Genomic DNA, 27,950 nt, shown 5'->3' with positions numbered 1-27,950 from the left:
CTGCAAATTCTACACATGTGGCCAGAGTTCAAACTGTGCAAAGCTAGCTTTGTTTGGTCCTGTCTTCTATTCCATTTCTGCACTGTAGTAACCTCTGAAATGTGAAGGTTTCTTTGGAACGTGTGTATTTCGAAAGTTGAGGTACTTTGCTCACTGGGCAAGGGCACTAGGGAGAGGCTGGGAATGGTTTGTACCTTGTTTACCACAGTATCACAGTGACCAATGTATTCAAAGAGACAACTGAGCCTGGAGTTGATTTAATCTTGGCCCTTTTCTAAGGGTAGAAGAAATCTAACATCCTTTGAGAAGAGCATACATAAAACGCTAAAAGAAACTTAAAAAAAGATCACAGTTGCCATATGTCATGGTTAATGTGCTTTCAAGGCAAGACTCATGTTATCCTGAAGTAGGTATCTAACACAGATCAGATAAAAATCATGTTTTAGAAGTATCTATTTCTAACCACAGGCTGTGCAAGGAGCCTCAGATGAACAGCTGAGATGCAGCCATTTATACTGAAGATGCTTAAAAGGTAAGTGAAAATAATATTGTCCAGTGTGTTATTTTGTGTTGCCTGATTTTTATGAAAATAATTATGAGAGCTCTTTTGCATGTTGTTGTAGACAGGTATCCATTACAAATAAACAATATTGTTTTGATTTTACTAACATATTGCTGTCCTTTAGCAGCAAGTTTTAGAGGATAGATGAATGGCATTAAAAATTTCCCCATTTGGAATGCAGGTTTTTATGGTCTAAGGTACTACAAAGAATATAACTTTTCTAGGACTCTGCCAGAAATCAGTGCCTATGGTGATAACATGTCCTGTAAATACCTGTGCTTTTGGAACTTATTACTAGATGTTAATTTTTTGAGGTGTAATCACATAAGGCATTTAAACAAATTTATGATATAATAACTTCTGTTTTTAGAATCAGTTGTGCTGTTTATATATTTAATTTCCTTTTTGTCCTGTGATAGACTGATCAGATTAACTTACTGAACAAAAGATAACTATCAGATTTGTGTGTAAATCTCCATGACTGCTTTCTTCTAGGCTAGAGACTATGAAGATAGAGAAATGATTGCTTCTCAGAAAGCATACTAATGTACAGTAATTTCACAGAAGCTCTTTTAAAGGTCTTTAAGATCTCCCACATACCTGGAATAGGGCAGTCCTGGGTTCTACCCTTTGCCTTCATCACTGATAATCTATTTTATGTCAGTCATTCCATAAAAACGAGAAAGAATCCATGGACCACATCCCCCATCTCAGGAATTCTCTCTTTCACCTATGCACTAGGCTACCGGATTATGGTTTGCAATGACACATGCAAGCTCCTCTCTGTAAAATGGCCCAAGGTATCAGAAGGATGAAAAATGACTGTGTTCACCCTATATTACAGCTGGTTAGTCACAACGCCTCTCACAAGCCTCTCTAAATCTTCTAGGAAATTCTAAGCCCCGGCTATGCAAGTTCATATGAAGAAAACCATTGCTCCAGATAGAACGGTTTTTGACAGTCAGTGTTGATGGCCCTTGACTAGTGCTCTTAGATGTGTCCTAGCCTATCCAAAGCAGGGTAGTGTCTGAAAGTTTTCTTCAATACAGAATAAAAAGTGGCTGTTAACAGAAACATAACCATTTGGAAACAGAAATCAGAAAATAATATATAATTTATAAATTGATACAGAAATGTCCAACTTGGTTATATGGCCTTTTGGTAATTCTCAGTCCCATTTTCTTCCTCTCTCAGTGGTATTTACATAAGCTCCTTTTTCACTACATGATGAGCCAAATCTAAACCTATCTTCAACTCCCTTCTGTGAATCATTCAGTTAATTGGTCTGAATGTGCAAAGCAGTATGTTGCTGCTGAGAGTGACTGAAGGGTGAAATGAGACTGAGAAGACTTCCATGGCTAAAAAACATTTCTTCGGAAGGAGATGAACATGAAGATATGTTGGCCTGAGAAAGAACCTTTGATCAGCTATTCAGAGGTCGGCAGCCTCATTTTTCATACTTGGCACTGGTATTTCCAGAAATATAAAGCTAATTCTCCTCTCTCTGTCCCCCTAGTTTTTGTTCCTTGTCAGAGAGGTTTCCCATTCACATTATTCTGTTCCTGTAGATACATTTGTGAGCTCTTGAGTTTTGTAGCAGAGAAGTGACCTCCCATTTGCACTTCTATCATTTCTACAAACCTGCTGAATTGAGCAGGACAGTGAAGCCCTTCAGACGTGTGGGCCATCATCAGGATTCTGGACTAATGTTTGAAAATACAGACAAAAAGGGTAAGAAATCCAAGGCATGTGAAAACATTGCTGAATTCGTTAGTTTAAATTTTTTTAAGTATTGAAGATAATTTTACATATTTTGGATATTAGATTCACTAATCTGACTTCACATGAACATTAGTATTGAGAAGATATTTATGCCACCAAAGTGTAATTCATGATGATGGATGAGAGCTACAGCAAAAATTATTTAATGGTTCTCAGTACATACTCTGATTAGCCAAGTCAAATGTCCACTATAGTTTTAGAGGTAGGTCAACTCCATTTAAAAAAAAATGGAACAATACTGCTACTGGTAGTACTTCTAAAACCTAAATCAACTTTTGAAATTCATCTGTTTTACTTGATGCTTTTGTGTTTAGCAGTCAAAATGGCCACACTATACAATCGTTGTTAAAATAGATCAATCCTTTTTTTTTGCCTGCCACTTATTCCATTTGTGCATGATTTTGCATACGACAGGTTTTGGACAGAACTACAAACTGGGATTTGAAATAGCTGAAGAAACATTCTGGATTAACTCATGCTCTCCTGAACAGCAGGCAGCAGGTATAATTAAGTTGCTAGTATATTAAATTGACAGAATAATACAAAGTGGTTGGAAGTAACTGAATTTTTCTGTCACCCCAGTATTAGTACAGGAATTTTATCAAATGTACTCTTGAGTTTGACAGCAAATCAGAAACAGCGTCTATTCATGCATATTTATACAGCACAAGCAGGTCGTGGATGTGTGCTGCCCGACTTACTCTTTAACTCAATCCACGTATCTGGCAGGGTGCACAAACATGCTTTTGATTTAATGAACAGAAAAAGAGCAATACTAAGCAGGAAAAGGCAGCTCAGAATCTCTGCAAACTAGGCTGCTGCCAGGCTTTCTCAAAGCTTCTAACCATTATCTATCTTTAAAGATTTGCAGAATTCCCACACTTTGGTTTGCAGGTATCAGTGTGAAATATCCAAGCAGTTTGTGAAAACAGTTGCTGGGCTGATGTCCCTTTTAAAATCCGTCAGTAAAAAGTGGTTAATTCTTGTTTTTCTCCTTATGAATTGTAATACCACTGGAAACCTTGTGTCCTCTAACATTGTGCTAGGGCAGAACACTGCTGTATGCAGACCCGTAGGACATATCGGCACAATGCTGTGAAGTATTTGGGGATTTCCTTGTTAGTTCCTTATGTAACCACACTATGTCACTTTTTGAAATCATGTCCCAAGGCACACAGAAGGAGGCTAGACACAGCTGTGTCCTACTTCAAGCCATCTCCAAGAATAATAGAGTTTTGGAGCGCTAGCAAGGCTTGTAACAATAAAAAGCAATTTCTTACAACAGAAAAATACATCTAAAAAGCAAAAAGAAAAGAGATTGTGCTCACCTGCTCACCAGCCTGGGATTCCCCTATGATGAATCGATCCCCTGGGCCATCAGCAGCTGTAAGATGGACAGTACAAATGGTAAAGACGATAAAAAGTCTGAACCAAAATAAATGATATAATAAGAAACTGGGAACAGGAAAACCAGAGAATGATCTAGGATTTAGTTCTTCAGTTTCAGCATGATAAAGATTACAGAATTTTTGAAAGCATTTCTAAGGTGTTTTTAAGTTGTGTTTACTATTTTGAAAATTACACGTTACATAGTATTTTTAACCAAAAATTGTTCAGAGAAGAATATGGGAATAAGTAAAAGGAGAATAATAGAAATTACATTAATAGCAAAGATTTAAGAGTGTTCATGAGATTCTTTGTATAAAAATGTCCACTGTGAGCAAAATGGAGAAAGCAACAGCTAATTTTCCTATGTGAATCACATATTTTGTCAGTGTATTATGTAACTTTTTGCTAGGTGACAGCAGACATTTCTTGATTCTATTTCTGCTTTTGGAGGAAAATGTGGACTAGTGCAGTCGTTACAGATGTGTAGCTAACTATACAGATTTGGCATTTTCTTAAGAACAATATGGCTATGAAAATGCAACTTTGAATGCCAATAGGAATTTGGGTCCTCCTCCTTTTTGTCATTTTAAGTGGTAGTACTGAAATAGTTATCTTATAACTTTCACTGAAACCAGTTTGAATATTAAAAAGTCAGACAGGATTGATTTAACAAACAGAAATTCTCCAGGACTTCTAATTTAGCCAAATCTGTACATATTTTTACAGGGAAAACAAAGGCGCCATTACTAAGGATGTTTAAGCTTCCTCTTTTTGCTATTTGAGCAGCTCCAGGAATTAAAACTGTCAATACTGCCCACTCCAAAGGTTCTACTGCAAGTTGCATTAGTGTTATTTTTCTAAAAGATGTCGGCACTAGAATCAAAACATTATAGAAAAATCTTTGTTTTTCCTTAAAAATGAAGGAAGATTCTAATTCTCCTAGTTTTAGTGAAAATCTTTAAAATATGAATGGGCATATCCTAAGAATGCAGAAAGCAAATAAAAAGAATCCAAAGTTGTTAGTTTAAAAAATAAAAATCTCAAACTCATGTTTTTTAAGCGTCTGAGCTGGAAATACTGCCTTGTCCTTTATGAAGTGATTCTGAGGATCTTTAAAAATAAACTTCAAGTCTGATGATTATTTCCACAAATGCCTAATGATTTCAGATCCCAATAAAGAGTTTTGAGTACAGTTACTGTCCTTTCACATGTAGAAGCCATTCTAAGTGGGACTTACTTTAATCAGACAACTTCTTCCCACTATTGCAGACAAACATTTCAGAGTTGCATAAGATGGTAAGATTACACAGTATTATTCACTCAGTTTTATATATCTGATTTTTCTAATTCATTGGCTGGTTGTTTTGCTAAATATACAGAACCATATAAAAACAGTACGATATCAAAACTAAACTACACTTTCCTCTAAGTGAAACTTCTCTTCAAAAAAGGAGAATTTTTGTAATGAAAAAATTACTCTGCCTCTTTCAGATCTATATACCTTTTGCCTTTTCTCCATGCAATTAGAAAGGTTTGTCTCACAGGCCTTTGCTTCCTTGCCTATGTGGAATGAACCACAAATGATTCCTTTGAACTCCCTGGCTACAACTTGACATCTTTTGATGGTCATTCTCAAAACCAGACTTGTAGTTTTTATAGGCTCTACCATGGTGCACAGACATCTCAACATCTGTACATCTGCTGCTGTACATCTGACTTCATATGTTCAAGCACAGCAGGCATGCTGTCAAGAGGTTTAGACAATCTGTGTTCAGACACACTATCATATTCAAATATGTCTTTTTATTCATTTTAAATCTGTTGGTTTCCCAGAGATGAAGCGTAACCAGTGATAGCCTTTATCCTAATATCTTTTATTTTATTTCAAAAGCCCTGAACATACAGCTAGATAACATTATTGCTTTGAGAAGAATTGCTTTCAAGAAGGATGCCCATTCAGTCTGTATAGTGATTTATCATATCTGTACTCATACATGAGCTGCATCTGCAGATGACGATCTACTGTATTTAGATATGTTTGCAGAATAATGACTGACTTAACTTCAAAATTCTAGCAAACAGCACAAACTAAGAGCTTTACAGCAAACTCTAAAAGAAGGAAGTGGAAAAAGAATCTTCTACTACTTGTCTTTGAATAAGGCATGTAATACTACTGAACACTGTATCCAAGACCTTCACTTAAGAGTATGCTGGGATGATCCAGCAAAAGAAGAGAAAAAAATCCCAGATGACTAAATTATTTTATACCTGATAAAAGGCTACTGAATTAGATTTTATTCACCTGTTAATAACAACATGAACTCAACATTTATGGGTGACGTATCTTTTATTAGAGCAACTGATATAGCTTTAAAAAAGTGGACAAGGCTTGGGGCAGGTTTACGTGCCTGAAAGCTAATCCCTATTTTTTTTTTAATATCAGCTAATGTTTGTTATAAATGATGTTACCTCTGACTGCAAGCCTTGTCTTTCATATCCTGAGATAACAGGGCTACAAGAACAATAATAATACTATTACTCTGTTAGAATCCACCCCCAAATTAGGGCTTTGTGGGTTGGTTCTGTAAAAAGTTGATGATGGAGTTCATTATTATTCTGAAGTAATACTGCCTGTTTACTAAGACTGTACTTTTATTGCCTTTACCTTGTAGGAATCAGATTGCAAGAGACCATGTTCCTGTTCCCAAAGCCCTTTTCAGCCAGCATTGTACTCAAAGCTCCCCAGCTCATCTCAGCATTACATTACATGTATTTTTTTGGCTACATCTGCACTCCCTTGCTGTTGTTACTAGGCATTTTAGTGTGCCTGTCTCTCACAAACATAGATGATGGACAGCTGCAGACAATCCCATCTTGCAGACGTGGAATTTTATTTTTATATCAAGTCCACAGGGAGTATTGGTCTACTTCCATTGCCTGGGCTTGCAGACAGTCTATTTCATGGAAAGTTGCCTTCCATTGTTTCAGCAGGCAGTAAAAAAAAAGGACAATTTAATGTCCCTAAAAGGAAGTTGGCTATCATGCCCCAAATTTCAACATGGTGTTACGATGATTCAACTTCTACCATAATGACATCACTACTAGTATAATGTTCATTCTTATATATTGCTTTTCTTCCACAGATATCTGCAGTAAATATCATCAGTCCTACTCTACAAATGGAAAAACTGATGAACTGGGAAGCAACTTGCTCAAAATCATACAGCATCTAGTGGCAAAACAGAGGATGGATTCAGGTCTCCTGGGAAACAGCTCACTGCACTCTCCTTAAAGCCACATTACTTGTTTAGATACAGCAACTGAAGTATTTTTGAAGTATAAATGAGTTTTTATTTTGAGATGTCTTCATAAGAGTACAGTCTCACATGCATTTTTGAAAACTGTCTAATACAATCACAAAATAATTCACAAATAGGAAGTTGGACCTGTGACAGTTCAATAAAGTAACAGACCTGTAGGAAATTCTTGATTAAATTAACAACAGAGAAATAGAAGAAGCAACTGTCATTCAGAAACAGGTATTCTCATGTTACTCTCCTAAATTCTTTGTGTTTCTATGAAATTTCTTTGCAACCCAGCTGCATGTCCATGAGCACATATGGATGTACGTCTGCGCGCGCGCGTGCACACACACACACACATCCATTTAAAAGATCTGAATTAAACTTTATTGTCTTCCCTCAAGACAGAGTTCTACATAACAGTGACTTCAGCAATGATCTGAATTTAATCTGAAACAAAATATTCACAATTGGATCCAAAATACGAGTACTTCTGGCTGATGGAACATGGAAATGAACTAACGATATCCTATAAAGTGGTTTTACAGACACTGTACTGAATGTCTACAAAGTGTGTTTACCTCTGACAGCGTAGCCATCCTTTACTGATGCTGGAAATGGTGGTAGGTTATCTTTTGCATATACGTCTTGAGCAAGGACTCGGCCCATTCCATCTACAAAGGGAAAAAGAGAAAAGACCATGCTCCATGTCAGTAAAGCTAGCAAAAGACAGAAAAATAACAGCAGTGCGATCTGATGGATGAAATGCGTCATGTACGCATACATTTCATGAATAGATTGCTCAGGTTTTTGATTTCTGTCAAAATCAGTACATAAACGGAATAAAGACTGGAGTCTGAAAGTACAGATGAAAGATTTGATCAGTAAGTTTGTGTTTCTGGTTACAGTGAAATCGTTGACAGCAGATTTGAATGCCAAGTATCCAAACTCGGAGGTAATAGCTCTGACACAGAATCAGACAGAACAAGTATTTCCATATCCTGAAACCTCTCAAAAATACATGGACACTTTTTTGTACTTTTAAACTTTTAAAAAAAGGTTTTGCTTTTTAAGAAGTTTGTAAAGTAACATTCAAAAAGTGAATCCTGTGTGAAAACATGAAAGCTGATGGACTGAGCCCAGAGGACTCAACACAAACAACAATGATGCACATGACTCCATAAATTAACACAGAAGTTTTGCAGTAGGTTAGCTTTGCCTAAATGCTGACAACACTTCCGTTCAGCGGAGGGTTAGTGAACATAAGTGTCAGTATTATTTATGTAAATTTACACTGTAATAATTCTAAATATTTTTAATAGGTGTTTCAAACATATTCTTTCCCTTCATTTAGCAACCATAATTGATAAGCTGTAATTTGGCTCTGCCTCCCTGTAGAGACTGACCCGAGTAACTTCACCCTCAGCCTAGTGTGTGCTACTGGCCTGCTTTTATGGCACCAGCAAGAGCTTTCTTTTCTCTTCTTATGACATGGAACACAGTGAAAATTATGTAGTGGGAGAATGCGGAACAGGATTTATTAAACACCTGACTAGATGGACTAGGAAAGGCCATACGGGCCAGAACTACTGAGATCAGCTTGATTGCAATATGCCTAAGGAGAAAATGGGAAGCTCTTAGGAAAATAGATGCCACCACTTTTAAGATGTGTTGTGGCACAGGAAAGTGATATCCAGTGGAAGGTATGAAGGAATGAAAGTATGCATGGGTAATAATGTTAGGAGAATTTGTGTGGATATGTATTTTATAGATTATGAACTTCCAGACATGCCAAAAAAGACAGATATACATGAGGTGTGTTTCTTGTTTTACAGATAGACAGGAAAATATATGTGATTCTGGATATACTGGGAAGGCAGGAGACTTAGCTGTGCACACTAAAGGTGTGTTTGTTAAAAACAGCACCTGGCTGATTTGAAAATGTTCAGCTCCACTTAAGTGGCACCTAAAGGAAATGATACTTTACTTATTAACACAATATAATTTATCTGGTAATTAATTAAAATAACTATAACATCAATGCACTTGCATCCAAATGTGACAAATTTTAACCTGGAGCAAATATTTATGCTGCATTTTGTCATAGGTTTTACCATGAAAATGCTGATAAAATCTTTTTAAAGCAGCTAGAAAAGCATCTTTGTGATGTCTATTAACACTTCCATGTTAAAACAAGAGAGAAGTTATTGGAAAGCTCACTGAAAGCTTGAACGCTTGCACTGAAGAAAGGAATGTAGACACAGACATTTTAATTATAGTACAGAAAAGCCAGCTTTCAAAGGGATGGCAAGAACACCCTCAGTTCACAGACACACCAAAACTCATACAAAAGTGATGCTTCCAATTTTAGCAGGCATCTTGTGTCTTCATTTTACTTCTTGTCTGCATGCAAAATCACACCAATTAGAGCAAAGTTGGACAGTATGTTCCTGGCATTCTGCCATGCAATATTTGAAGTGAACAAATGGCCAGCCAGTAGCTGGAATGAATTTCATTATGGGGGGAAAAAAAAAGTAAGAGATTTATTTGCTGAAGCTTTAGGCATTTAAAGTGAAGCAAGTCAGCACTTAAAGGACAATCTGAAATACTTCATTACTCTCTTTTTTTTGAACAATTATTTTACATGTATAGCATTTAACCATTTTGATTAACTGTAATTCAAAAAAGATGTTCTTAAATACTTTAATGTCAACAAACTACTCCTTCTCATGCCTATAGCTTACTGATTCTAACATAAAAGGGAGAATTGTGTGAAACTCTCTTTTCAAATGTGGGTATTACCTTTTCTGGAGCTCAGTTGGTGAAACCGGTATAGTTCTGTGAAGAATTTTCATCTCTCAGGGTATTGGTACAGGGATAAAGTAGTGAGACAGGAATTGTACTGGAGGTCAAGGATTTGCTTCCATTTCATAAATAATGTCCTGCTAGCACTTAAATGTGATATGAAAAAGCAATGCTATCAAAATGATCGGCTAGTTCAGAATTAATAAAGAGCAGAGAAACATGTCAGAACAACTGCCCAGTTCTGAGGCTTAAGCCCACAAAGCGTGGATTAGCTTTGCTTTGTACTTTCGGTATCAGTTAAACCTCTGTCTCTTCTTAGCTTTCGCAGAATAATCACTAACCTGCAGCCAATAACCTAACCTTATAAACCCACTGAGCAATGTTCAGGTAATCGCATCCAGCTGGTATAAAAGGCTTACAGGGGTCTTCCTACCAGCTACTAATAATGACAGATGGGAAATATGCCTGAGATCCTTTTGCTTTATGGTACTTGCAAAAGAAGTTTTAGGACTGTCCAGATTTTTAATATAGAAGAGGCTAAATGATCTATATAGGCACTAAGCAATACACATCAATATGAAAGTCATGTTTCAAAAGATAACTTCACTCATCCCTCCTCTAAAGTTATGAGATAATAGATTTGAGAGACTACAGCATGCCTTGATTTAATCAAGAATTAAGTCAGCACTTGTCTTCAGAATGAAGACAAGAACTCCACTGATACTGTCTGCTCATACAGAGTACCACTCAGCAGCTTTAGTTAGGTATACTGCGGATAAATATTATAATATGTTTAGGAATCAATTAAGTTTATACGAATTAGATAATTTGTTAATAAAATGAACTGCAAACCTAGAACTTTAAAAATTCCACTTTCCCTACAGAGTATTTCTGCTCCTGAAAGGTAAGTTTCAGGAGCTCAGTGTTAATTCAAGACATGAAAAACACACAGAAAACAAACACAGTATACTACTGCTCTTCTGATTATAGCTAGTTAGGATTCACACCTCAAGGACTACAGTTTAGTTATCTACTGAAATAGCAGGTATACAAACTGAAAAATAAATGAACAGGTAACTAAGTGAAAAACTGTTTATTTACTCATGGCATTCTTCAGAATTAACAATTTTTACTAAGTATAAACATATATGTGCATGCATATATATACACACAGGTCCATACATACATATATATATAAACACACATACATAAAAAGCCCCATATATTTGATTGTATAATATTACGGTAATCACTTAAGAACTTCCAAAAACGAGATCCTATCACGAGATTTATATCTAAGATCTCTCTGTAAATTGAGAGAATTGAATTTCCAGTACCACAGACACACGTGTCCTTCAGGATGTCACCTAAAGTTGCAATCCTGAAATTTCATACTATGTATTAGGCAATTTTACACTGCTAAGATAAATGTATACTTACTGATAAATAAATTGCAAGACTACTTCACTGTAGTGCAACAAGACGAAGGAATATAACTTTTTTGCTATTTTCATTGTTGGTACAATTATGTGAATACTAAATCAAGTAGAAATCTCTACAGCTGGTGAGCTTACCATGTATCTAACTAACTCTCTTATTTTGGGTGATGGGTAGGGGGTCATAACTGAAGTGTCTCCAACCATGACAACAACAGTCTCTGAGTATTATTTTTCAAGAATAACAGTACAAGTAATAATCAGTATGTTCCAGTTCTAGAATCAGCCTGAATTCGATGACAGTAATCAGGTAATCTGAAGAGCAGAATGAAGTATCAACTAAGATATTATAAAGTACGCTAGAATACCTTCTCTTACCTTGATATCATATTCCCATGCAGTTGAATGAGAACAGAAAACAATCAAATTGCCTATTTGACAAATTAAGGTAAGTAAGTCAAACTCTATATAGAATATAAACATCTAGCAAAGACTACTTACCTCCACCCTGCCTGTAAAGACATTTTGAGGAGCATGTTGTTTGAATGGAATTACTCCTTTCTTTATATAGTAACGTTATTACTATAAACACAAAACTGTTATTTAGCTCATATTTTGCATGTTTTTATTTTAAAATAAAGTATATTGTAAAAGGCTTGTCTAAAGCATGCTGCAGCAGGAAATGAGATATGCTGTGATTTCATCTAATTTTATCCTTGTTCTAGTGAAGAGGCTTATAAATCAGATATATGAAAAGGCTGCTACCAACTGCTCATATAAATATATTTGCATGAAGACTGGTATGGAAGACTGGTGTGAAAATATAAATATATTGTTATCTACATGTGAGGATTCTGTTCATTCTCTGTCTACCTAGAAAAATATTTTTAGCCACATTTTCTTAACTTCCATGGGAAATATACTGCTTCTGCCCCCTAGATACCTCAGCTGAACCTAATCTAATAATGATAGAGAAAACTATACCGAGAACAATGTTGTGAAACAATACGTAATGTCTCATACAGAAGTGTAAAGATTGTGAGATGGAGCAAAATGAAAAGAAAACCAAGCAAGATGATGATAAAATACAGATTACAGACTTAAAGACAAAAAAGGCAATATTCCTGGATTGCAAGTGATGAATGCATGTTCTTAAAGATTAAGAAAGGCAGCAGACTTCACACTGTGTATTACAGCAATAAAGAGCATGGTATGAGCAGCAGTGCTACACTATGAGAGCACTATTCCTTACTCGTACTATTGTGAGTGAGTACTATTACTCACTATGCAAGTAATCTTTTATAAGAAACTCAAAAAAAAATCAGAAACAAATGAGGATCCAAGGAATAACAGAACCAAAAGCTTTAATGTGCAAGGCATTAAAACTTTGAGAAAGGTTTTGTAGTCTTATCTATATTCATACACAGTTACTTTCCAAAAGAAATGCATGGCCATGTCAACAAACATCCGTTAAAAGTGACCTCAGTTGAGTTTCAAGATCAAACTTGTCCATTGTCCACATTGCTAGGATGCAAGCAAAGCCTCATGCATGCCTGGAATGTGCCCTTCCAACGCAGACTAGAGAAAGTGCACATGTAGTAAGTAGCAAAGCCAAACTTAAGCATGCTTAGGTCTAGGCTACTGACAGCTATCCAAGAAGATCTGATAGCTATACTCAGACATTAATGCCTTCATGTCTTCTTCTGGTCTGCACACCATTATAACAGCTCAGGGTGTAATATGCATATAGTGTTGAACCAGTCTGGTGCTTTTCCAAATGCAGGATATGCAGTATCTTCTTAGAGATCTGCTTCCTGCTATCAAGGCATGTGGGAGTGCTGATCTTCATGTGAAGTGACTAAATGCAGAGGTGTGATTCTGTGCAAACCTTGCCAAATCAACATGTAAACATGAAGATATCTCAGAGGTTTGTGGCGGCACAAAGATTTGGTGAAGGGCATGAAATCTTTGAAGATTAAAGCTGGAAGACAGAATTTCCCATTTGGAAACCATTTGTACCTCTCTGTTATCTGCAGTCCATTGAGATCCCAAACATCTTGCCCCATGAGGCTCACGGTTCCACCATCTCTCTGCTTATCAGCTCACCTTTGGAAAATCTGGAGAGGTCCATTTCCTTCTCCCCACCAACTTTCGGATTATTTGCTTGCATGCTCCCTGTCATGGTTTTGCCCTGTGCCAATAACTCTCTCCCAGACAATGTCCAGGTTTGTTTTCAGGGATACCAGAGGCAAGGGCCATTCCTAACAGCCAGTAATTCAGGAGGGAGGATAGTTTACCTGCATAAATGTAAGTGGTACCATGCTAATTCCTCTTAAGGCCAGAGAATGACCTCACTTAACCCATTTATTTATGAGTATAGACATAGTTAAGTCTGACTCTTTGCTGTTTGGAGTCTTTTAAGATAACCCAGCTGTTTAAACCAGCAACAACTACCTTTCATTATAAAGCTTCAGGAAACCAAATGGTTAAACGAAAGTAAAGATCAGAAAAGGCTCAATGTAGTGGCAGAACAGAAAGGGGATTATGTTACATTTAAGAGGAGGCAAATTCTGGAATGACTAGTAAGCCAAGTAGGATCTTGCAAAACAGACTGAGATGAACTGTTAAAGACATAGACATGGGAAAAAGTGATCTGGAATCAGTAATAACTTTGATTGAATCATTAATTTCAGATTGAAAGGGAGTGAAGTAAGAGTCTTCCACAGTGAGAGAACAGAGTGATTGATCGTAACACAAAATGGAGCCAGACAGCATCTACACATGTCCAGTGTTAAATCAACCACTGAGGCAAACTGTGTTTTTTAGGTTTTTGCTTTGTTGCATATTCCACAGCCTATAAGCAGATGCATTTATGTATGCCTCAGACACTTCACAACAATTATTAAAAGACCAAGTGCTTAGGCTGGCTGTGAGAAAGGAAATAACCACCCTAATCTTCACAAAGAATCCAACCATATGTAATGTACCTCTGTAATTGATGATTTCTGTTCCAAGCACTGGGGTCATCTCTAGAACTGTGATGAAGGCCTTGTCCATAGATGTCAATGGGAATGGAGACATGCGGTGTCTTCTTGCTACCTTGGTAATGTCAACAGCACTGTGACCTGCAAAGAGAGAGCACCAAGTTTATGTATGATACAGTGTGTGGACACACAGAGCAATGTTCATTTAAAACACTTTACTGAAATGCATCTGGCCATTAGGAGTAAATTAATTCAAGCCACTTATCACTACTAAGCATTTATGTCAGGAAGTAGAAAGGTATTGTATTCAAATAGAATCAAAAGGGAGATTTGAAATAAAATACAACTGATAATTGAAAAAGTTCACAAAAGTGAATATCCTTACTTGTTATGAAAAATATGCCAGAAGTCTTGATGAGAATGTATGAATCAGTTAATCAGCCCTTCACTGACAATGCAGTATTTGACACTGTGGCTCATAATCTGAGGCTGACTCACTTCTATGACCTACCTAGTGCTCAGAACAATTCACTCACTCATTCTGTTCTTGATAGCTTCTATAGCCTTCTGATGAGTAGCTGCACTTTGACAGCCAGATCCTGGACATACTGAGTTCCACTGAGTTAAGTATTCCTTCTCTCCCCTTCTCCCATTCAAAATCTACAATAATGTCCTTGGAGAGAACTCTAATATGCCATAGCTTTGATTCTAATGATATGTAAAAGTTTCTGAACTATGTCTGTATATCCCATCTTCAAAACAAATCACACCTCTTTCCCAGCCATGACTAAACCTAAATAAGATAAGCAAGTGTATCAGATACAGATGGTGAAAAACAAACAGAGAAGACAACAGCATTGCCAGCATATAAAAGCTGATACTTTGAAGTAGTTGTTGATACTGTTCCATCATCTGGAAATAGGGAGTTATGATACTCCCTTTAAAAAACTGGCAACCTAGAAGCCTACAGAGATTCTCTATCAACTGGGTACAGATTATTACTACTAACAGTATATGTATTACCACACTCCACAAACACCTCTCAGTATGCTATGTGCCACGCACAGAGAAAACATTAAAACAGACACAGCTCCAGCGAGTTTGCAATCTAAGAGTAAGATGGGAGTCAACAGGTTTGAAGGGAGGATAGAGGGGAGCACAACAAAATCATGGGACAGCACAACAGAGAGTGATTCTAGTTAGTGGGCAGCCCAATCATTGTCAAGATTTTGTAGTCACTACAGCAAAGTAATGTTTAAATGTAAAATTTGAGTGAAGGTAGTAAGATAGATTAATGGAAGTTTACTTTTTCCAAGTATGAGGGATAGGATGGCAAAGATGAAAGAAGTTGTTTGAAAATCAAGCCAGTGGATAGAAAACTATGACTGGCAGCATGTTTGATTTCCTGACACTTTATGAGAGTGAGTAACTGAGGGGACAACAAGCTCTGAAGGACTTTGAAAGTGAAGAGAAGCAACTGAAGAGAGAGGACTAGTGCAGTAACACATAAACAAGGATAACAGATACAAACCAAAAGATTAGGAAAATGATATTTGCAGAAATATCTTTAATGGATTTGCCTGGATCAAGAATGCATTTATGAGAGCCAAAGTGGATGATGCTCTAGAAATACAACATGAGATCCTCGACAAGAACTTCAGCTGCAGGCACTGAGAGGAAAAGCCTTATCTCAAGATCTATGTTGAAAAAACCTAAAAGAAGCATGCACAGTCTGGCTGTAAGAAAACAGAATAAGGTGTAAGATGAAGATGGAGCCCAGGTAATACCAATGTGGAGTGCTGAGGGGGACTGTGGGGATTGTTCACAGTGACTGGCAAAACTTAATGGGGAATAGCTCAGAATCAATGTCAAAGACAGGCAAAAGGAGACAACTCTAGAGAAACAGTTCAGCATAGAGAGTAGCTGAATTTTTTTTTATACAGATGGGCCAGAGGCAAGGTCTAAAGCGATAAAAGAAGTAGACTAAGGACAGGGCTCTGTGGCTCTCTAGAAGAAATCTGGAGATTTTCAGAAACAGGACAATTATATATAAGACATATTGAAGGAGCTGTTGGAGTGATAGTAGAAGACCAGGAGATTGGCAGCTCAATGATGGTAAGAATGAAATACAACCACTGAGCTTTGACTACGAAGAGTGCAATAGGAACTTAGATACGAACTGTTTCAGTGCAGTGCAAGATGTGCCAATAAGTCTAAGTAAAACATCTCTAAAAAATATCACCAGCACTCAGGTGCTGTCACGTGCACCTTCCCAGATGACGTGGGCAGCAAACGAAGGCATCGTGAGGTCTAATGCCTGGCTACAGGCATAAGACATTCCCAGGAGAGTTTCTTGGCAGTAATGAGGCCTATCTACAACTCTCTCAGCCATCTTACACCCCAAGTTACTGATAATGCTTGATTTCATTTGGCTCTTGGCAGTTCAAACCCAGCATCCAGCACCACTATAGCTAATACTATATGTAATTAATTATATTTCTAAACCAACATAACTTATAATAAGATAATGTTGAGAAATAATAAAAAGTCTCATTTTTAACTATATGATTTCACTTTGTCGCTGCTACCTAGACACCCCATTTGCTGCTGTGCATACTTTCGCATTTTGGAAAAAAAACCCAGATGATTGTTTTAAGTGTCGCCTTCTATAAAAAATAACTTCATGGTAATACAATCATGTAATCTTTTTTTTTTTTTTATTTCAGAAGAGAAGAATACTGCATCAGTATTGTCTGTATACACAAAACTTCTTTCAGCATTGACACATGCTTGTTCAAATAAATTATGTAGGAGATTGTTCATTAACTCATTTTTTGCTGTCAACATAGTAACTGTCTTTAAGAGGGAGAAATAGAGAAAAAGAAATCTGTCAGTCCAATTCCAGTCCCAAGAAAGATTCTGGAAGAACTTCTTTCAACAATCTCTTCGTAAATATTTAGAAGACAACATGGTAATAAAATCAGGCACTATGAATTTGTCAAGCACAAATAATTTCTAACCGATTTCATTTCCTTGTTTAACATAGCAATCAGCATACTGAGGAAGGGAGATACGGCTGATGAGATATATTTCAACTATATTAAGACTTTTCACAGTCTGAAACATGACTTTCTCATAAGCAAACCAGGGAAAAATGATCCAGATGAAACTATTGTAAGATATAAGCATAACTAGCGGAAAAATTACTTTCCCGGATTTAACAACAGGAATGTCATTTGCAAGCTAATATTCATTTGTAATTATTATAATTGTATTTTGTTTGCACCTTCATAAAGATGAGGATGCTGAAAGGAATGTACTTGCAAGACAAAGATAAAAAACTGTGTCAAATTTCCCAGACCTTTCTGTGCATACATGTCACTAAAAGACACCCTGCCTAGAGGCAATGTAATAACTGCAGCAGATGCCATACAATATATGCTAAAAGCTTTTTCCTGGCTGTATAAAGTAAGATATTTTTGTCTTAAAAGGAAAACTTAGAAAGATGAAGGAAGACACTAGGGAAAAAATGTCAGAGCAGTGAAAATTGCTGGAACTGTGAGGCAGCAAATGACCTTTACGCTACAGCCATTAGGCGCTAGCTGTTGTGTCACTAAATAGGAATCTTTTAACTTTAGCAATAAGTAGGAAAGTAAACTGCATAGTCAAAAACAATAAAAGACATTTATATACATCTTTACCAGCATAATGTCTTGAACTCTTGCTGATGCACTCTGCCCTTTGAAAGCCTGCAATACATCTTCAATTTAAATTATAAACTCCTGGGAATGTTTATGGCCCATTTGAACTAGAGCTAGTTTCTAGCAAAAGAAAGCCAGTATTTCAAAATCCAGTGTATTAAGTTGTAAGAGCTGGCTGCATATATTGATATTTGATATATATTGATTTTTTGTTATCATGATGTTATGTAACACTAGATAATGTCTGTAATTGTTTCCAGCTGCTGAAATGCCACATGATTAAATGCTTTGAAGAAAGATCCAGAATAATGACATTAATTACTGCAGTGTGACGAGTCATCTCTTCCAAGTATGCCCATATTCATTCCTACATTTCCTAACTTTTTCCTGTTCACCCTTACTTAAAGTCAAGCTGCAGGTATGTGATTTCTCCCTGGACAGGAAAGCCAAGTGTGGTCTTCTAAGGGGGGGGTTTCAATGCAGTTCCTGTTCTTACTGGATTCCAGTACTTCAAGCCCAGCAGATACCTGGCAGATGTCCTTCTGCATGGTTTTATGTAATGTACCTAATTTAGAAGTAGCATACCCCTACAATAGAAAGCTACAATATGTTTCAGGAATGATTATACCCAGGAAAAAGGCTCTTCAGCTTCCTCCCCAAGCGTAGGCTCTCTCTGACACTCCAAACCTAGTTAGGTTACAAGTTAGAAAGACAAATTTTCTACAGCCCTTCAGATCTTGGGATCAGAAAAATCAAGGGAGTTTCTTCTACCTTCTTCTACCATCATGAGACATATAGGTTAACAATTCTTCACAGAGAATTGTGTTCGTAGCTGTTCTGATGACATGCAAAGCAAAACAGAATGCAAACTCCTTTCCTGTTGTGCCTCTGTAGTGTCTGCAGGATTAAAAACATTCATTTCTCATGCAAAGAGTAAAATAGATATTATTTTAATTTACACTAGGTACTACTACAGCACTTTGGATAAGACAGTACCATAAACCATAGTTTACTAGTAAACCACAGTAAACTATGGTTTATGGTACTACATAAACTTTTATAAATGGTGCTTTTTTAAAACCATCCTTAAGTTTATTTTTAGAAAGAACTTGGCCTCTATAGAAGTACACTTCTCTTTGGAAGCAATACAATCTTTGTTAGCAATTCTGGAAAATATCTTTGTTTCCTTGCTTTCTAAAACTCTTTGTTAGCCACTTTAGAAATTTACATTTGCCTTTTTCACCCTTAAAATGCCAACCAACCATTCAGAGGCCAATCTCTGAATGGTGATCGAAGTACTATCTCCCAGCTTGCAGCTGTGTGTCTATTACACGTCATTTGCTTGTTTAAGCAAGCGTTCAAAGTTTCTGTTAAAATCGAGCGGGAAATGCTTTCTCCAACCCACTCTGTTGGCAAATAGGTAAAATCCACTGATCTCTGACAACACTATTCCAACACCAAAAGTGACACCTATTATTTCTGCAAGCCAAGCCAAGAAAATACATACTCAAAAATGCAGTTTTTGCACTAGAATGAATAATGTTAATGCACAAAGGAAGAAGGAAGCTCATGTAACTCCTAATCCTTCTCTCTCCCTATCTCTTCCTAGAAACAAATTCTAAATTTGCTTTTAGCTGTATCATATATTTAAATAGACCTGAAGACAAAAACAAATAATGGCTTTTTAATTCTAAAATTATGAAGTGGTACATTTTTTATTATAAGCTAATGACATTAAACAACTTCTGAGACCTTCCCAACTATCTTTCACAAATGTCAGATGGCTCTAAAAATAACTATTTACATTAAGCAGCATTCTATATGACAAAATAATCCTTTAGCATTGAAGTCAATTGACTGTGCAAGGTGGAAAATTCACAACAGCCTTCTGTCTGATCACCAAAACAACTTCCTACGCAGGTTATTATATGTACGTGGTAGAAGAATTTTTAGACTAGGAAAGATTCAGATAAAACCGAAAGGAATTTTGCAAATTACAGAACAGGTAACGTGGATCAAACCTCAACTTTTAACCTTTACAGTTTTTGGTTTGGTTTTACAAAACCCGGCATTCAACTTCACGCTCAAGTTTGAAAATAGAAATCATACATATTCAACTTGAGAATTTCCATTTTCATTATCTTTGAGTGTTGATTCTTTTTGCCCATAAAACTTGCACATGCACTACCATTTAAAACACTACACCAACACAACAACATAGAACTCAGTGCCATTAGAAGAACAACTTGGAAAGCAAAATTAAAAGGTAATTATCAGCTAATACATGAACACTACAAGCTATTTACATTTTTATTTCCTCTTTGAACAGAATTTCACTGTCTTAAGTTCTTAAATATCTTCTGTGAACCCACATGCATCCCAGCCCTCTCCTTCTCCTCTCATCTGATTATAATTTGCTGCCTTCTTGTCTGTCTACAATAGCAGTCTTATTTTCACAGTAAAGCTAGAAAGTTTCAGTACTCACTTGCTCTGAGGATGTTCTCCTTGCTGCTGCACCTGGACTGGACCTGCAGAGAAAGCACAAAGTTTGTGAGCTACAGAAGTTAACAAGCATGCAAAATACAGAGATATAATGGGCAAGCTCCTGGGACATAAGACAGAGGCTCTACATATTTTCAGCAACATTCTTACATACTCTACATGAGAGAAATATATTTAAACAGAAGAGTATTAGCTAATGGTCAGAGTCCAACATAAGCAATTTAAAACTCTCCTAACAATAAACAAGATGGCCTAAGGACAGGATAATAAGAGTAAAATCGAAGAACATGCTCTTTAAAATTATTTGTTAAACTCCAGTTTTACATAAAAATTCCACATTTTCTCATATAATTATGATTACCCTAACTCTGAATCTAGGTTCTCTGTTTTATGATTAGACAAAATACTAATATAACTATGATCTGCTTTAAAACTCTATTGTTGAAATTTTCAGGTATTATAAAAAGAGTTTAAATATATTAAATCTAGATTATGTTGATTCTGAAGATATTTAACAAACCTTCTTCATAACTGTACAAACAACTCACAGTTGCATAAACAGCTCCTGGCTGGAGCTAGACTAATTTACTCTATTGTTTCAGTTTGGCTAAAGGAAATGCTATGTTCAGTATGAATTTTATAGTGCAATTCTACTTCAAAAAGTAACCGTGTAAGAACGGCAACTGGCTTCTCAACAGATCCTCTTCCTAGGTGCCGAGCTGCCCCTGCGCTATTCCAGATTTATTAGTCTGACTCCAGTGGAGGACTCGCATTGCTCTAACACTCTAGTTAGCACCGGCTTTTAGAGTGCCATCTGTTTACCATGTAGATTAAAAAAATTTTGTTTTTGAAGGTTATCAGTCTTGTAGACACAACACATTTTAAACTGTATCTTTATTGAAGCATCAGCTCTTGTTAATTCTTCTCAAGTTTGGAAAGACACCACACTGTGTAACAACACTGAATTTGCAAGTTAGTAGCTGCACTAATCTGAAAAGAAGTCTGTTTTATGACATGTCAGCTGGCTGCACTGGTAACACTTGAGTAAAAAGCTTTTTTGTGTGGCTGAAATTGCAGACATAAGCTAAAGTAAACTTCTCAGGAAGACAACCCCCTAAGACAGTATGAACTGAATCCTCCTCTTTCAAACATCATTCTCAGATATATTGCTACATTTTAGTGACATGACTAATAAGATAAAATTATATAGATGTAGTTAAAGAAGTGGAATAGCACAGGAGGCACTGAGGGTATAATTACCCTTGCAGAACATTTGTCTCTGCTAAGAAAGTGAAGGAATGAATCCAGATTATCTTTCAGATTTCAGTTTGAATTTGTAGTTACAGAAAAAATGCATAGAAAGTAAATATGTATGATCCGACAGTTACGATACACATTCAATTCCCAAAAGGCTGTCTTCGTGAAAGAGCAGCCACTGAACTCTGAAACGAACTGTGCCCCAATTTCTAAACCTCTTTCTTCCATTCCACAGCAGCTTGCCCCAAATGTATATTCACATAAAAAACTGGATTCTACAGTGTAACACAGTCTATTTATTGTAATGGAATAACTTATGGAAAGTAATGTTGCAACTTAGAGTGGGTTATGGTGTCCTTTCCTGAAAAAAACTGTTGTTTGAAAACAAAAAAGAAAAAACAAAACCTCCCTCCTTCCCACCAAAAATACTATACAAGAAAACTTCAAACAAAATATTAATGATGCCCAAATTTGGCCCAGAGTTGTTTTTCCAGATTTCAAAGGCATGGCATAAAGTCTCTTTGGAAGAAGAAAATATTTATCTATAATTTACCAAAGGACAATTCTGGACCAAAAGATGGTATAGTGATATGAAGGAAAGCACAAAAGAGAGAGGGGCTCAGAGAGAGAGAGGGAGAGAGAGAGAAGCAGGATGGGATGTGGCAAGCCAAAAGACAGTGTATGCAAAAGGAGACATGGGCCTATGTGTATAGACTACTGTTTAAAATAGAAGAGGCTCTCTTATTTCTCACTGAAAACCATGTGAAAAGAGAAAATGAGGAATGGGCCTGCTGCAAAATAACCAAGCAATTTAGCAAACTGTGGAATGAAACTCAGTAAGATAACATAGTCCTAAAGAAAAAAAAGGCAAAAACAAAAAATACAAAACACAAACATTCGGAAACAATCTACTAAAACAAACTAAGTAAAATAAGTGATCCAAAGGACACAGATAAAAGCTACTAGAGAAAGAGGAAAAATGTTAGCAGACAAAGACAGTGCTGAAGAAGTAAAATGGAAGTCAAGAGAGAGTCTTCAACAAAGTGGAGGAACAGAAGGAGCCCAAACCCATAGCGCAAAGCAATGTTTGCGAATGGAAAACAGCTCCTTTGAGCAGTAATAGTTACTCTCGAGTTGTAGCCTCTATTCCTCCTGAGTTCATCTTTAAGCCCTTCCAACCTATAGTGGAGCTAGTGTATGGACAAAAACAAGAGATTTATAATGAACAGAGCAGCTGAGATTTGCAGATCAAATCTTCTAATATAAAAAACGTGCTGACAAAGTTTTGCTCTTACAATGTCCAAATGACAATGGTAACAAAAGACAGCTGGCTTCACACACAGCCTCTCCAAGGTCATTTTTTTAATTCTGTGCACACAGAGGACTTCAGTGACAAAGTTAAATTTTCTTTGTGGTTTCTTACAACAGGCCTAAAGTTTACAGTTTATCACTCACCTGACAGGCAACATATGCAGTATGGGAAATAATTTGCTTTCCACAAATTTTAAAAGCAGCTGTGGAAGAGGAATCCATGATATTTGAATAAAATGCTTGATCACCTAGACTTGATTGTTTCCCAAACTATGCTCACAGCTGCAGAATACAAACCATGTTTTAACATAACTGATATCATAATTAGTTATTATATAACACTTCCATTTGTTTAATATGAATTGTATATTCATATCCTAAATGCTGTTTTTAAACAAAACTGCATTAAAATATGATTTCAAATAAAACCCACCATTTTTCTAACACATACAGTTTTAGCTATAATGGACCTTTGTATAAATGGAGTCATGTGCTGTAGGTGCCTTTTATCATATTTTATTATTTGTATATTTTGCTATTTTGTGAGATTTACAAAAAATCTGTATTCCTTTCACAGCTACTGCAAAGTAAAGATTCTGTATTACATCACATATAGTACCATGACTGACTGGGACGAACAATTAATATTATTTACTGTAATTCTTCTCACTCACAGGTTGTTACAGAAACAATACCTGTGGCTGTCTATCCTTTCCCAGGAAAGGTAGAGTTTCACTGTTTGTCCAGTCCACATCCTGTTGGCTTACAATGTATCTTGGCAGCAGATACAGTGAGCTATCAACCAGTACCATTCCCCTGCATAGTTCAGGCAGAATGTAATGAAACGCAAAGCATTCATTCATGTTACTGCTTTTTAAGGAAACTGGATTTTATGTTCTTTAAGATACAATTTCATTGTGCTGAAATGCAGAGTAAGCTTTCTCCCATAGGCTGAAGCATAAACAGAACATGAAATAAAGTACTTTAAAATAAATTAAGGGAATGGTAAAATCAAGAGACCTGCTGACAATTTCCATCTATCAATCAATCATGATTGGTCTGAAAAATGAAATCACTGACTGTAATAAATTGGATGTATTTAAATCTACATGACATGTTTTGCTGCAAATAATAGTGTGCACAAAAAAAACTTTACAAGAAAAACAGAAAAAGACAAAAAGAAAAGCTCATGCTGTAAGTGAAAAGTTCATGTGAAAAATAAAGAGAAAAGAAAATTAAAAGAACCCTTTAACATTTTACCATGATCTTTAGGAATGGTTAGAGAAATTACTTACCTTTTATAAGTCATAATAAGATTAGCACAGAGTATTAAGTCAGCTCTTCATTATGGGAGGTACAATTAAAAGCCATTGGTTATAATAAAACAAATTGCTACACAAAGATGAAGAGTTTCCAGCCCAATATGAAAAGCTAACTCTTATGGGAGAACATTTCAAGTCAAATTTACAACATGAAGAACAATTCAGAACAATGACATCAAAACATGATTTATCACCAACAGAAAGAACCAATTTCTCAGGATCACAGAGCCTGTAGGAAGCTAGCCCATAACCTTGATCATTTATGGGAGAACATATTGCTCCACTTTTAGGAAAGCATGCAGAATGTGGAACCACCAGCAGAAACCCAAACATATATATCGACACAGAGGACCAAGATACGGGAAAGGGAATGGGTTTGCCAAGCTGTAATGAAGGAAGCAGGATATGCAAAGCATAGCAGCAGTTACCAATTTGAGAACTATATTCCTCTGTCTCATAAATGCCAGATTTATCTATGAGGTCATGCACATATTACAGGTTACTGTCTGTGGGAAAGTGTATTACTCATATCACCTTTCCTTGAAACTCCAGCAGTAATGTGAAGACAATTTATTCTGTGCGATCTGGGAAAGCACAATGTTGCTGCTTTTTTCCACGTGATTTACTTAAGAGATAGAACAGAAAAATTACATAGCAACTAGCACTACAATACAGCCCCCTAATACTTCACACAAATGCTTCTTATAATTTGATACTACAAAGCAGTTAAGTGGCAAGAAATATCTCAGTGCCACTCAAGTATATACTGTGATGGCCAAATTGTACTCATCATTTATATATTAGTTACTCACTTTCTGCATTAGTAACTATATAATCTGAGTTGTATACCATATACTCAGTGTATATGTCTTTTGAATGGTCTCTCAGCACTGAAGACTGCCTGCTTTAAATAGATGTAAAACCACATATGCTCCCATTTCTAAGTGTAAGAGTATACATGGTCTTTCCTGCCTAAAATATTCTTTTCTCCCTAATGATGCAATACATATCAATATCTGTATCTAAATACATAAAATAAAATTAAAGCATAATTAATATTGTCACAAACCTGTGCAGTAACACTGTAAACAATATTAATTGATTAATTTTGGCCTATTACTCTAAGCCAAACTAGGAAAAGATTGAAAAATGTAATGAAATACACTAGTTTCATGTAAAAAGTTGTTTTAAATCTAATCTGAAGTTCAGAGAAAATTGTAATTGCTTAGGTTGAAGTAATACGCAATATAAAAATAAGGTTGTTCAAACGATTTCACAGAAAAAGCATGTCTAGAATTGCCAACTCCAAAACCTTTTCAACAAAATACTTGAGGATTAAATAATCCTATTAAAGATGGAATCTTCCTATTTCAGGAATGCATTCAAAAGTGCGCTCTTACACTGAGATGCATGTCTTAAGAGTATGCTTAATCACCATCTGAATTAGGACAAAACTCAGTCCAAAACTAGAGCGGCCCCCCCCCCAACCGCCTTTTTTTATTTTGAAGCTGAGAACACCTCTTAAAGGGAGAGGAAAGTGAACTCAAGCAATTTTATAGGAGCAAACACATGAACACACTTTTTAAAAGGAGCAGCGCTGTTAGTGAGATTCACCTCACTTTAGACATGAATAATGTAGTATTCTACATATGGAATTACTCACCCGGAGTCAGTGGGAACAAATAAGTACTTTTAGGGCACTATTCATCTAGCCTAGTGTAGGCATATACTTTAGGATAAAATGAATTGCACCTAAGATGTGCCTGTTTTCTCTACTGACTATAAATGCAGTCTGCACAGGTAGCTCAGATGTAGATGTTTCCACTGTGTGTGTCTACATTTAGTCACGTAAATCTTACCTATCTGATGTATTTCTAAGTTATTCATAGTTAGAAATGATGCTTGCAGACTCTTTATGCTCAAGGATATCTAAAGAACAGAAAAACTGCACTGAATTAAAAAAAGTCTGAAGAATTACAGACTTTCCTGAAATAAAAAATATTTTAGGAGCAAATTTTAGCTGCTTAGTAAGTGTTATGTTTAGTAGACTAGACACCAAACAAAAGTCATCTTCAAATCTAGAATATGCCTTTATGTCTTTATCCACGTATTACTGAGTTTTACCTTTTCTGAGTTTTTTTCCTAGCCACCTACATTTTACATGAAGATAGATTTAATTTTATTCATTGTTTCCCAGCAGACTATGAATATGGTCAGATTATGCTTCAACCTAACTGCTGTTCAAACAGGACAGTTGCGGTGAATGGATGAATATACCAGAGAGACATGAGAGTTGAATTGCTTCCTTTTACAGGAGCAGAATAAAAAAAGATATTATCCAGTATTTGGAACAGAGTGAAACTAAAGGAGACAAAGGACAGTTTTCTGGGAAACAAAAAAGATGCTGATTATTCATAGCCTCTCAACTAAAACTGACCTTGTCCTGGAGATGGAAAATAAAAATGTTTATTATTAAAAGGGGGTTCAAACAAAATCTTACGCATCAACCTAAATTGCAAGCTAAATGCCTCACTGAATGATAAAACAAGAAGAACCATGATACATACAAAGGCGTTTAAAACAAGGAGACAAAATAGTAAACCGGAAAGGCCAGAAGGCCAGGTCAGAAAGCTAACGGGAATGAACCTAGCTACTACAAAGTAGCTACATAAATATGATAGTTCAGAATAAAAAGATGCAAGAAAAAGGAAGTGTTTTTTTTAATCTCATGCCAGGGAATTTTATGAAACATTTACATTTGTATGAGAAAAAAACCCCAACCCATGAGCTGAGTTTTGTCTTCTTAAGTCCAAGCATGGGCCAGCATACAGATATGCTACATGAAGAGCATGGGAAAGACAGAGAGCACGTTTCTACGATATTCTAAGAGCAGGACAGAGCTCATTCAAGACCAGACTGGTTTTGTTCAGAGAGGAAATCCCAAAGCAGTATCCTGTGACCAGTGCTTGCTTGCTGGAACACCTGACTCCCTCCGTGCAGCTGAGCGCATCCAGTTAATTAAGATGGTGTTAGCACATCTGCAGGCAGGCTGTTGTTGCGCCCGGACAGGCTGCTGTCAGCCTCCAAGCCTATGACAGACATGTTCCTTCTCTAAAAGATCATCTCTAAAAGCACAGTAGACACACCTACTAATGCCTGAGAGAGACTTCCTGGAGGTAGATGAGAGAAACCTGGTCATATGCTTCTCCCGCTCTTTTATAAAACTAGATACTACATAGTAATTCACCTGCAAGGAAAGGGAAGATGAAAAGAGAAGAGGAAATGGGCAGCCTTATTCCTTCTTGAGGCCATTCAAATATATTTTAGTAAATATAAATAAATATATATTACTAAATCAAGTGAATCTAATCAGATTTCCTTTACATATACTCTTACTTGAATAACCAGAGAACAAAAAAATATATTTTTAAAATCCTGGAGTAGTCAGAGGATTTTTTGTTTTTGCACTTAGGAAAACTGAAAATTCTACTACTTGTATTATTAACTGTGAACAAGATCTTTTATAGGTTTAAATGAAAATCTTTAAAAAGTCCAAAATGCCCTGGAAATAATCTTGAGAAGTAGATAGTGTAAATA

General features: G+C 36.2%; 1 protein-coding gene across 16 annotated transcripts in view; it reads right to left on the bottom strand.

Annotated features, from left to right (window-relative positions):
• The window catches only part of GPHN (gephyrin), a 321,331-nt gene that overhangs the window by 37,580 nt on the left and 255,801 nt on the right, over nt 1-27,950 (bottom strand). For all 16 annotated transcript variants that reach the window (XM_064512456.1, XM_064512463.1, XM_064512461.1 and 13 more), the window contains 4 exons: nt 20,447-20,489; nt 14,264-14,401; nt 7,617-7,709; nt 3,673-3,728 (listed from right to left, as the gene is read on the bottom strand). In XM_064512456.1, coding sequence (XP_064368526.1) covers nt 3,673-3,728; nt 7,617-7,709; nt 14,264-14,401; nt 20,447-20,489 — 330 coding nt within the window. The remainder of the gene's footprint in view (nt 1-3,672; nt 3,729-7,616; nt 7,710-14,263; nt 14,402-20,446; nt 20,490-27,950) is intronic.

This window comes from Dromaius novaehollandiae, chromosome 5 (genome assembly GCF_036370855.1).
Source record: "Dromaius novaehollandiae isolate bDroNov1 chromosome 5, bDroNov1.hap1, whole genome shotgun sequence".
In the NCBI taxonomy this organism is placed as follows: Eukaryota; Metazoa; Chordata; class Aves; order Casuariiformes; family Dromaiidae; genus Dromaius; species Dromaius novaehollandiae.
The sequence above is the reverse complement of the archived record's forward strand: the minus strand, read 5'-3'. Positions and strand labels throughout refer to the sequence as shown.